Source organism: Gallus gallus, chromosome 2 (assembly GCF_016699485.2).
Source record: "Gallus gallus isolate bGalGal1 chromosome 2, bGalGal1.mat.broiler.GRCg7b, whole genome shotgun sequence".
Taxonomy (NCBI): Eukaryota; Metazoa; Chordata; class Aves; order Galliformes; family Phasianidae; genus Gallus; species Gallus gallus.
The window spans coordinates 40,144,613-40,157,889 of record NC_052533.1 but is presented as its reverse complement, the minus strand read 5'-3'; the positions used below and the strand labels follow the sequence as shown (position 1 = coordinate 40,157,889).

Below are 13,277 nucleotides of genomic sequence, written 5' to 3'. Positions count from 1 at the left end.
AAAAAATGGTGAAACTCAGTTCTTTTATGTTTAATTCCACCCTTATGCTCTATAGATACGTTTTGCCTTGCAGTCGAATCCGGTTCTAATGTGACTGTAAATTATCAGCCAGAATGGATAGTTTTGCAAATGCCTGTATGTATGGGTGCCTGTTATTACAATCTGAATAGCCGTAGTAGTAAAGAATGTACTCATTACAAAAACAGTCAGGTCATCACTCTTGGAGTTGTTTGCACGTGTACATCCAAGCCTCTGGGATAACACTTTTTTAAATTTGCTTTTTCTTCTGTGAGCACTCAGTATGTCTGCATAGCAGCTCTTCACGTACCAAGACTGTGATATACCACTTCTTAAAACTATCAAACTATTAACTCGAGAAGTTAGAACTCTAATTTGAGAGTGAGTGATCGGGGGAACACGCGACATAGTTAACTCTTTCATCTCGTCAGTGCCAGGTAATCTACCTCATCATCTGCGGTCACTGTAGTGGTAACATAACACATGACTTTAATTCCAGTGCTAGCTGGCACTTGTCCACCCTGGATTTTGTCTTTTTTTAATAACTACAGAATTGCAGTGCTTATGAGTAACATGTTAACGTATAGGAGGAAAGACTGTACACCTGTACACAGAAGTATTACATGAGCATTTGCCAGCAGGCTCTAGGAATAGTCTCTCACATTCACAGTAACTCTCAGAAATATTGAAGGCTGCCATCATTACTTGTGCAGAGCTGGTAGGAGAGATTAAATGTTTTTTCACCCATTGCACTGTGTATTTACCTCACTTTCTTAAAGTGCTCGTAAATGTCACTCTCTGCACTGGCTTCTGTTTTATGAGGTAGAAGTTATTCTGTTTCAATTTTAACCTTACAGATGCGATCAGCAGTTTAAATAAAAGAAAAAAGCTTTTTTATATTGCACCAATATACGATATGTCAAAGTGTTCTAGTGCACATCTGAGCTTGGCTACAGCAAACAAACAGGTAGCAACACTGATAAATGATAAGAACAGAGAAAGTTCTTGAATGTTTAAATGAATTTTATAGGTTGTATGTAAGGAGTATATTCATGCTGCAAACACTGTTGGAGACTTGTTTCTAGCCTTTTTTTGTATTTACTGTTTATCCTAAGCTCACTGTTAAACTGTTAACAGTTTAAGCCACATTTTGGATAGAAGGGTTATGTTTAATTGAATTGATTGTGGATTGGCTTTGCCAAAATTGCAGCTCTTTTCATGGTAAAATGTCAGCACTATACTGTTTCAGAAGTTTATCAACTGGAAGCATTATTATAAGATTTCCTGTCTTCCTTGCTGTTCACGCTAAATAGTTTGAATTATGGGTCAACGTCTTCATTAAAAATGTTTATGTTGACAAATGTTGTTATTCAATCTTCAGAATCCTTCCTAATCTTTCCTAGAAAGCGTGGTTGTAGGAGCCTAACGGTATGTTCTCACTTAGGAATTTGTGGAGATTTTTAAGGAGGCCAAGTTCAGACAATTCTAGAAAGGCGGTGGCCACAATATTTCTGAGGAGATCTGTGCTGAGAGTGCAGATGCTTCAAAAGGAATAAGTCAGTCCTGAGCAGTTAGATTTCCAGGTCCAAATCTGTGTGGAAAGTAGAACGCTGCAGATCTATAGCCTGAACTGCAAATTATTTATTTGTGTAAAGATTATTAATATCAACACTCTATTGCTTGTTTTAGAGCATTTCATCCTCCCGAAGTAGAAGCTCATCTCTGCTGCCACCTGGGACAGTTAATTCTCCTAGTGGCCAAAAACATATGAATCAAAGCGGGCCGACTGTTGTTACCATCACACATCACAAATCACCTGCAGCTGCTCGAAGAGCTAAGAGCCAGCGTTCTGGCCAACTCCATGAAGTTCGAGAGGTAAGAGAATCTGATATGACTTCTTATTTTGCTTTGGAAAAAACAGTCAAGTCTGACAAGTCAATACTTCTCTTTGTTTCCTACTCTGTATGACTGTTTTGTTTTGATCCCTTTGCTGAGCAAAAGGCTCTCTTTAGTTCTGGTTCAGCTTGAAGTCTGGTGTGTACAGGCTTTTTATTCTGTGTGTGCATACATTAAAAGGTGAAGTAGCACCCAGACTTTGCAATGGTTCTTCAGCGCTGGAGGAACATCTCTTCTGAGCTGCATGCAGCAAAACCTTTTCTATCATAAAAAGGATTGTAAAAGATCTAAGTGTAACTAGAAAACAATGATTCTGATGAATGAATGTGAAAGAAGGAGCAGCTGCCCCCATCGGCAGTTTGTCTCTATATGGCTGTGGTCTTAACTTTGTTGACATTTTGATGTTGTTGGCCTGTGATAGAATAATGCTGTGTTCTTAGGAAACGAATTAAAACAAACAAACAAACAAAAAAGCTTATTTCAGTGTGTCTACCACAGTTTAAAAACTATAACTTCTATAATGATTTAACTCTATCTTCTAGACAGCAAAAATAGTACAGAGATAACGCTTAATGTGGCAGACGTTCACAGAGCTCACTTTCATCTTTCACCCCTTGTTATTTTTGTTTTGTCTGAACTTCTTGCTATTCTCTAATAGTGCCTTTGTAAGTCCCCTTCCTACCTTTTCTACCAAAGAAACTGTTGGCAGCCCAACTTTAAAGCATTCTTTTATCACATTAGTTTAAAATATCTGCCTTCATCCTTTAAGTTACAATCTGAAGAATCTAATCTAAGTTTTGTCTCCTGGAATGTTTTATAAATTGAGAACTTTTAAAATAAGAATTTGAATAAATTGTCTTAGTGTGCTCTAACAGCGAGGACTTGGATTACACATTCTGATAAACAATGCTTTTTTTCTGCAAACATTAAAAGTGAGAACTTCCCTTGTATTCTGTACTGTATTAACAATACTTGTTCCCTGCCCTGAAGTCAGTGAAGTCACTGATTGTCACTGATATTAACTTTGTATTACAGAAAACACACATCTATTTGTTTTTCATTAGAACATCCTGTCTTTGCCGACCACTCATCTCCTCAAGTTGTTTCTACCTTACTAAATATATTTGCTCTTATGGGCTGAATCCAGAGAGTATGTTATTTCAATTAATAAAGTAAACAGTGGGAGCTGTAGCAGGTTCAATGAATAAAACTGACTGAGACTGAAAGGAATTGAAAATGAGAGATTTAATGTGTACTGTTCATAGTAATTTGGGAAGAGACAAAATCAACAAATCTGAAGAACTATACGGGAAGGAAATGAATATTAGCTTATGTTAAGCAGAAAAAATGTCAAGATACCATCTCCACTGAAAAGGCCTGGTGAATGCTGACTCGTTTATGTAATACTGCAGTGTGATGTCATTGCTTAAAGGTAAATGTGATGGGACTTTATTTTGTAATTATAGATAATAACTTTACTATATATGTTGTGAGTCACAGCTCAGGTAAGAGCATCAAATCCTGTGAGAAAAGCTTAGAGAGCAACAGTAAAAAGAAAAATAAACAGATACAGAACGTATGATAATGTTTGAAAGTTCAAAGAAATGAATATTTTTCAAGGAGAGAAAATTAAGCTAAGATAAATATGGGAAGTTTTTATAAGGAGGCATCTGAACTTTACCTTCTGTGTTTTGGAATTTAATTTCTTTTTCCCTAAAGAAGAGTCTGAAAAATGGCTGCTTGACTTATCCTATTTACATCTTCTGGAAAGATAAGATGTGTTTGATTCCTTATTCTGGAAATACTGAATTTCAGTGGCACGTTCTACGTATTTCCTTCTCAACTCTTTTCAGGAGTAGATGTGACAGACTTGGGTTCACGTTGCCTGCTTTTTTGGGGTAAATGTTCCTGTTCCCTGTATCAGTCAATAGTGACTGTTAGATTTACCCTTTGTTAGAATTATGAATAGAGATGTGGCCAGAGGCATTCACAAAACTGCCCTTAAATCTGTTCTGGTCCTTTTTCTTTTTTTATGTGAAGAGAGGAAAGGTAGGACGTAAAAGTGCAGAGAGTCAACAGCTCAATCTTTGCTTTTTATTTGGGTGTTGGTATGATAACAATGATAAGACAAGTCTGCAAGAGGTTTACAGATCTGTGTGTTAGTGTTCCCTCCCTGATGAAGTAATTGAAAGTTTGACATCCAAATAAGCCTATTTTATTTTATTATTTTTATTTTATTATTTTTATTTTATTATTTTTATTTTATTATTTTTATTTTATTATTTTTATTTTATTATTTTTATTTTATTATTTTTATTTTATTATTTTTATTTTATTATTTTTATTTTATTATTTTTATTTTATTATTTTTATTTTTTTGCTACAGAGAGGACTATATTAACATATTACATCTTGTAAAATACAGTAGTTGAATCAATGGAAAGAGATGATGTGCTTCTGGAAAATGGGAAGAAGCCTTTTTCCTTTTTTTTTAGGGGAGGGAAATATTTTAAACAATGTTATAGTAATACTGTGACTTCATCTGTGAGACCTATGAAAAACAGGAATGCAGTAGAAAGGTCATCCTACACTTGGGATGTACAGTCTTCACTACCTTGTGTCATATCCCTGGGAACTTGAAATTGCTGCTCAATTTGGGACCAATTTATTTTGATTTGATGAAATTTGATATTTGACATGAAATATTTGATATTTATTTGCAAACAGTGAAGTGTATCTCTGTGTAGCAAATAGGACGAATGTGCAACTCTGACATATCGCAGTGATATTTGGTGATACATGGTTGTTCTTTTTCCTTTCATAGTAAAAATTAACAATAGATTGTTTTCTGCTGTTGTTTGTTGTGGCTGACTTAATTTTTTTTTAGTTGAAATAGAGAATTGAAGCATAAAATAAACAATACCAAAGAGGACTAATTAGAACCAAACTGTTGTGAGGAATTTTATAGAAGTTGTAAAAGTGGCCATGAAGGTACCCAAAATGACTCATGCAGAAAGTGGTGCTGTTCTGAAATCAGAACTTTTCAAAATCAAAAATTAGATCACTTTTTAAAACTTTTGGTAAGTGTAAAACTAAGCAGTAATATGGAGCTTTTGACTGCCATAAAAACTTAACACTTTTGCATAGCGCTGAGTTGAGAAGAAGCTGAGGATCACTGGTTTTCATTCTGATGTATTTTTTTATTTAAATTTTGTTATTCTCTTAGATGGGATCTTTTCTTCAATTAACTTGATCTTGATTGTCCTGTCTACATTGATTTTGAAAATACTTCATCAGAAGTGAAATTCATCATATATTAATTTGGAAGAACTATATATATATAGCGTGTTGTATTTTATGCAGAATTATTCAAGATCTGACCTCTCTATTTGCCTATAACTTACCGTTAAAGGAGTGATTTTGACTATTGTATAGTAATCAAAGTGTGCATAGTCATGGCATTGCGTTCTGTTTTTTAAACTATATGTATCATTATCCTCTTTGCAATCTGTGATAGGAGTTGTACCCACAGAATTCTTTCCTTTAGGTGGTTAAAATTAGCTAGAACATAAAGCCAAGTGGCTGCATCACACTTCTTACTAAATCTGAGTTGCCATTGACCTAAGTAATAGCGGCACACTTTATTTTGGAATGATGTTCGTTTTGGCTGAGAAGAAGTGATTAGAGTATAACCTCTGCCAGTGTTACTGCTGTTATTGATGAACCAAGAATTGCAGTATGTGAACGTTTTGTAGCAACGTATGTTAATAACTTACAGACCATTGGAGTAATTAAATAGGGTTAGCCAAAAGAAGTCTAGAGAATTGTTTATTTTCCATCATTTTGAGGAATTGAAAGAAAATTTTGGATCCCTCTGAAATAGGGTGTATTTAACCACCTGTGGTACTGTATAATGGACTAGCCATTGGCATGTATTTTGAGCACCTGCAGTGAGATCTGGATTTCATGAGGCCTCCACCATGATGACATACATTGCAAGTGGACAGTCCCTGAATTTGATAAGGACTGCTTTTTGGCAAGATTACAGTCTTGCTACATATTCAAAGTCATTACCTTTTGATTCCTGCAGGAGTTATGCAGCTGACTGGTAAGTTATTTGCTTTCTCTAGAAATCTGTGTTCCTCAGACAGTATGAGAAGCACAAGCATGTTGAACTTTCTTCCTAGCTGTCCAACAGTGTTGGTATGATTAATTACTATCCATACTGTTGTAGACAAAAAGTTAAATTAGACCACATAGGAGCAGATACAATTATTTGATGTCTTCCAGGACAGTTTCTTTAGAGACTGTTTGATTTGTCTGTAGATGTGTCATCTCCTAAGGCTGTTTGTTCTGCTGCAAGTTAGTGTTGCAAAACTTAATAAAAACATGTCTCCTTAGGGAATAAATGGGATGCTTAAATATCTGTGGGTATCAGGCTAAGTGGTAAATGTGCATGTGCTTATAAAAATTACTGTACTATAAAGCAGTAACTATTAAGTTGCATAGCAAGAGTTGAATACTTTTATTATGCAAACCTTCACCTTGCCTTTGCAGTTCAGTGCATACAAGTTGCACCTTTCTAAACTACACCTTGTTGTCAACTTTTGCTGAAATACGAAACCAAATGCAGTGTCATCTTGGACTCCAAATACACAAGCAGGGAGAATTAGGGTTGCTATGGGAATTACAGAGCAAATGTTCTTCTAAATTACACCATTTGCCCATGTGAGTAATGTCAAGAGTGAATGACATTTGCTACTACTTTGATTTTGTTGTTTTGTTCCAAATCTGAAAAATATTAATGATGCAAACACGGCTTCTTTTTATTAAATTTTTCTCAGCCTGTAGTTTAGTAGTAATTGAGTATGTGCAAAGATGATCATTTTCAATCACTTAAATGGCAGTTTTATAAATTAGGGATAATATATGTATGATAGCTACATTTGGAGGCTGCTGCAGCATTTGTTTTCTAAAGCAATTTTGGAGAAGCTAAGATTACTGCTTTTAGTTTTCAGAGCACTTCATTACATTTTAACTAAACAGAAAGCTTCCAGAGGAGCTTTAGTAGTGAAATATGAGGGAAAGTCAGTCTTCTTCATCTTCATGCCTTCAAAATTCTCAATTAATGTTGAATATAAAACAGAATTCACCTGTTCTGTATGAAATAGGGTTGTACCCTATCATATGCTTACCTACATTTTGAAAACCAACCAGGCTGTTCTCTTGCACGAATACTGCAGTTGTTTCAGAGCTGACAGTTTGGAAATGAAGCTTTGAGGAAAACATAGTTCTGTAAACCTTATTTTTGAGATGAGAGGACAGCTGGTTGTTTAGCAGCCTTCCTTTCAGTGCAGTTTTCTGGCTAGCTGGTACAGCAGTGATGTTCACAGCAAGTCCTTAATGAGACAAGGTTTGCTTAATTTCTACAGCCATGTTTATAACAGCGATAACTGCTTCCAAGATACATGGGCTGCTTTGTTAACCTACTTAAATGCAATTTTTATTAAATTAAGTAGAAGATATTTTTGAGTGTTCTCGGTGATGACAAGGTGGCTAGCCAGTTTTCAAATGTAAATTACAGAAAGTACTTAAGTAAATGACCTCCAGGAGAAAGTAACCATAGAAATGGCTCATACATTTTATGCAGTCTTCAATTTATATTATTATATACATTTTGGAAGGACTTAGAGTGTTCAAATCCTTGTGTAACACCCAAGTTCTGCCTGCTGCACAAATAAATGCAGGACACATTTTGATTTTACAAATGAAAGATGCTAAACACTGTAGCTGTCATCTTTAACGAAGATGTGATCAGTGACGTTTGCAACATGTTCATATGATTTCCTCTGCTCAAGCTTGGCTTTGAGGTTTTCAATGCCTTTGAAACTTCTGTATATTACACTTTGTTTTAAGAAGCTCCTTGTCTGCTTCTTGGTTACAGGCTTGCAGTTTTTGACAGTAGTTTTGAAATGTGATTAATATCCTCCATGGCTAATAACATTTTGTCCAGTGGGCTAAAAAGAGCTAGATCAGGCTAGATTTGAATACACTACTTTGTAACTTTGTTACAGCTATTAGATGTATACTTGTAACTGATATGTAACACAATACAAAAATGGTTTCTGTATTTGTCTGGCTCAGGAAACATCATCTTAGATTCTTTCAAGTACTGCTTAGTGTGTTCTGATAATGTCTGCTCTGTTCTGGGCTGACTGCTTGCAGCTTTTCCTCCCAGAGATTCCCACTTATCCAGTTGTTGGTTTTTGGTAGGTCTTAGGCTGGTGAATGCAAAGCATGTGAATTTGTTTAAAAGTTGCAGTGTAAGTTCAGTTCAGCTGTGTTATTGTGTGTCACAAACTGTCTCAAAACCATGGCACTGCATGTTGAACCACTTCAGTGCTGTGAAGTTGATTATACCAACTTAAACCAGTTGACAGTCTGCTTTGGGACAGTGGGATAAGGCCAAGGGTGGGTTTACTGTGCTTTATCTCTGTGTGACTTGCCATGAGCCATAGGGATATGCTTTATCCAGGGCTTCCCATCTGGGGTTCAGGAATAGCAGGTTTAGATAGCCTTGACAGTGACAGTTGACTTGATTTCCAGAAAACATGAGCAGAACAGATCCCCAGATGGGGAAGTAATACCTACTTTGATGAAAACTGACGTTCTGCTGTAAATTGTGCCACCTGAGAGTTGTTTAAAGAGAACTTCTTAGTAATTATAAGCAAATCTTGTTATCGTCTGGCACAGTAGTTTTCCAGATTACGAATTTGATGTGGGATGTGACAGAATTAGAATTTTATTTTGCACTTACTACAACCTAAGTAGCTAACTGGGCTGGGGGTGAAAGGAAGTAAATGTAAGAATAGATACTAAAGGTGAGAGCTTGGTACTCTAAATCTCAGGGTTGTTTCCTCGAGCCCCATTAGGGTCATCAGTAGGATGCAGTCCTTCCCAAATTTCTCCAGCGTGGGTTTGCAAGGGTCCCTTCAGGATCAGTGATCCAGCGTGGGTACCTATGGGCAGCAGCTTCCCTGGTCCTCCTGCTGCACTGCAGGTTCCTCTTCACTGGCTGCTGTTCCTGCAGGGGCTCTCCATGGGCTATGCCTCCTTCAGACCTCATCCACTGCTGCACCATAGGCTACTCTATGGCTGCACATGCAGATCTGCACTGTGCAGTGCCCACGGACTGCAGAGGGACAGCCTGCTCCTCCATGGGCTTCTCCTGGGCTGCAGGGAAGTTCTGCTCTGTGCGTAGAGCACCTCCTGCCCTCTTTCTGCAGTGACCTGGGTGTCTGCAAGGGGTCTTTTTTGGGGGAGCTGGCTCATACCTGACATGTGGCAGCTTCTGGGCCCTTGCCACCTAAACCCATTATATACACAGTGGAAATCTCCATAAGAACTACCTGTATGGTATATTGGGTTACTTTGTATCACCAGAGGAGTTTTTGAGGTGAAATGGAATGTTTGTTTTCTTCTAAAATCCAGAATTGTTGTCAGATGTGTTCTGAGATAATCGCCTCGCTTAAAAATCTACCTCTGAAATGTATAATTTATCTTCTAGAGCAGTACAGCTTAAGTTACCAAAAAAAATAGCTTTTGTCAATAGCATGCTATACAGTGATGAACTAACAGAATATTTCTGTGATTGCTGATGTTGACTTAATGACTAGCAGCAACCTTTTGGGTGTCCTTTTGAATGCTTAACAGTCACAAATGTGCCTTACTTGCCAGTAATCAAAATAGGCTTTCCAGTTTTGTGCTATAACTATTAACTGATCTTTATTTAATGTAGAAGAAACTGCTGTTCAGAAGAGCTCATAGGATAACACGTACTTGTAACACTTAGTCATTAAAAGTAATGACTTTCCTCACAGATTTTGAGGTAATCCGTATAGTGAAATTAAACAATCTAATTTTCCACCAGAAGCTTTTCAGAAGCTGTTCTCAACGCTATGTTCTATGGTTTAAAATACAACAATGCATTTCCTGCTTGGCTGGATGGCAGCCAGTTGCTGTCCAAGATTTACTTGAAATTGCAGGCGTCTTCCTTTTGCTTCTCAATTTTTGGCTCTTGATCACTGGAAGCAAATCAGGTGGAAAAAAAGTCCTAAGCAAAACACTACCAACCTTTGCAGCTGCTACATGCTTTTACTCTTCTCTGTGCTTTTGCCTCAAGATCCTTGTTTTCTGCTCCTCTTGAGTTATCTTTAATAGCAAATGTTAAGTCTAAGTAGGTGGCTGTTAATAGGATATGGTTAATCTAACAGGTAGACAAACAAATATTCAAGGAAGGAGCTCTTAAGATAGCAGGGGGAACGATTTACTACATACTAGTTGTATTTTTTGCTCCAGCCTTATGTTGGCAGGAAATGTCAAGCATTACCTGTAGATGTGTAGATTATCCACAGGGAGCTTTAATACAACAGGCAACAAAGAAAACCGATCGTTATCTACTGCCGTAAAATAGATGCTGATGCTGAGACAGCTCCCTCCAGTGGCAAAATGGCCTTTGCTAGATTAATACTGAGTGTTTTGAGGAGAGGAAAAATAAAGCATAGCCCATCGCACCCTGATTTGTGGAGAAAAAGTGCTCATTGATGCTGTCTGAATCATGATTTTTTTTACTTGAGTGTTTATTACAAAAGCCAGATCTTAGTAAAAAGCTTTGACTTCTCACCCAAAGGCTTGCTTAGTGGCTCCTTGAAACATTCTTAAGATAGCTGATGGTATCAGAGGAATTGTTTTTACTCCAGTGTTTTAGTACTTTGGTTTGTTTCTGAATCTTCCTCTTATGCAAGGAGAAGAACCTGAAGTATATGTTGGTTAAGAAGGGAGAGCTGTTGTCCTCTCTTGATCTTAAGGAAAAAGAAGAAAAAGGAAGAGACTGAGAACAGTCGTGGGTTGTTTTTTTTTTTTTAATAGCTTAGTGGGGAGCCAACAGTAGGTAAATATCTCAGGATATTGATTAAGATGAAAAGTATTTCCTCTTTCCATCTTTCACTATCTCGTTTCCCAGGTGAGGAGTAGGGCAGACTGTATACAGAAAGCATGTATTTAATCTTAAGTCTGAAAGTATGATCTTAACAATGTATGCTAGTAAGTCTGCCTGAGACAGCAAAGGAAAGCATCTGATGTCTTTTGCCCCCAGGTAAGTGGGCTGTTTTACTGAGATTTTCGGTAGCAATCTGGGGAATTCTGCCAGAATTGTTGAATCCTCTCTGCGAAGTTGCATGTATGTTGCAAAGGCTGTGAACCACTCTCTCGTGACCTCTTTTTTCCCCTCAGATCTGTCTTTGCATGTGGAGAGAAGCAGAATTTCCTGGAAACTCGAGTATTTGCATCCAGATAAAGTATTTGCACTCAAATAGAGTCCCAGAGAACATTAACAGTTACAGATTTTCATATAGTTCTTGGTACTTAAAGATGAGATCTGTTGAGAATATCCTGTTGTTTTGTTCTTTTTTTCTGGACAGAGAAATGCTTTTGTAAAACAGGTGGCTAATGAGCTCCTTCTCTTGCAGAGCTTCTGCCTGTTTTAAAACACTGAAGGGGAAAGGAGGAGGTACGTCCTATATGCCCAAGTTGCAATAGTCTGAGAATTTGTCAGGGAAGAGGATTACTTTTTCCCCTCCAGTGCTGGAAGCAATGTTTACAGCTTCTAGATCAATAACCAAACAATACTCTTCTCTCTCCTTTCCTTCCTCACTCTAATCTCCAACAGCCTTCCAGACTTAAAAAATAAAAAAAAGTAATTTTAAAAAAATCTAGTATGCAGATTTGCTAAATAGTCTGATTACTGTGAACGTGCAATTAACAGCAAAGTAGCTTGAATATGTGATTAATAAGTTAGTGGACAGGAGGCCAAAGAGTAAGAAGCCTCTAGACAATGAGTAATGAACCATGTTTTTAAAAAATGCAGTGATATTGTCTTATAAGGATATGTGGCAAGTGACCAGGCTGCAGAGCTTAAAAATACAAACCATAGTTTGAATGCGTAGTGTTGGTGAAGAGTGGAGCATAGGAATTTTGAGCACATTAAGCAGTCACTTTTGAAAGAAAATGGCAGGAGATGACAACTAAGAGCTGGCTGCTCCTAGGCATGTACATCTGGTGCCCCAGTGCCTGGGGAGCTCATTGCCCCTGCTGATGGTTACCAGTGGAAAAGCATTATCGTCAATGGAAACAGCAGATTGGAAAGAGTAGCTAAGAGAGGAAACAACCAATTCATTTTGTTTCCTACTGGTTGTCTTAGGCTGTGCTTTCAGAATCAGTCCAGTCTAACAACATTTGTTCCTTTGTTCTTTAAGAGTTTCCTCAGAAGGAACCACCCTGTGGTGTGCACTGCAAGAAGACTGTGAGCAAAAGAAACCAAAACAAAACCCTAAAGGAAATTATGCTATGTCAGCTGAGACAATAGGATATATAGCAACTGGCTTTTCAGTTGTTACTGTAACAGATTATATGAATTTCTAGTTTGGGAAAACAGAACAAAATAACAGATGGGAGTGGGGAGGCTTGTGCTTTTTATTTTCATTTTATTTTTATTTCTGCAAGAAAAGAAATAGAATTGTGGAAGAAGGGGCAGGGACTGCAAGGAAAACTTGTCCTGGTGGTTAGCTGCTGTTCTCATTGTCAGAAGTTTAGTTCTGTTTGTTCTGTCACTTTTTGTGCCTCTGTCTGCAAATTACATGCCGAGTGAAAATTAACTTGCTCCTTTGAAGCCTCTTTGATAGGATGTGTGTGTCTCAGCCTTAATAACTATTATATAACAGAGTCATTCCAGTTTTACTGTTCATTGTTTGCATCTTTGAAATAATTGAGGTCAAGCTGGTTGCTATCCTGAGGTGACAATAATAGAGAATTACGTGCTTTTTCACCGTAATGGGAAGGGAGTATTAATCAAGAAAGGGCAGTTGATATGGATGTCATTATCCTGTTCCATCTTTCCAAGATGCTTTCAGAATATCTCACTTAGTGTCCTAGGATCCTTTTGCAAAATATTTTTTTCTCATTAGCATAACAATGTTCACAGAGGCTGCTGTGGATCTTCATCCAGATTGAAGCTTTGTGGGAAGAATTTGTTTCTGTGTGCAGCTCAAGAAAGCCCTCTTTGGTCAAAAACTGAGTTTTTTTTATTGTAAGCAAAGCATACAGATCTTTTAATTGTAGAGCGAGCATGTCTGTAGTCATACGGTCTTGTTTAGCTTTCTACACTAAACAGATTCAGGACCAAAAGGCAAAAAGTTCCTTTATAAGAGATTGGTGTTACGTATTGCAGCACCTTTAACAACAACTCTTGTATGTAACTCTTTCACTTCAACTATATATCAAGCTCTAATTTTGCCTTTCTACCTTGC

General features: G+C 37.2%; 1 protein-coding gene across 1 annotated transcript in view; it reads left to right on the top strand.

The window, feature by feature from the left end:
* OSBPL10 (oxysterol binding protein like 10) overlaps positions 1-13,277 on the top strand; it is a 105,162-nt gene that overhangs the window by 40,970 nt on the left and 50,915 nt on the right. Inside the window, exon 4 of the mRNA XM_004939425.5 lies at positions 1,708-1,893. Coding sequence (XP_004939482.1) covers positions 1,708-1,893 — 186 coding nt within the window. The remainder of the gene's footprint in view (positions 1-1,707; positions 1,894-13,277) is intronic.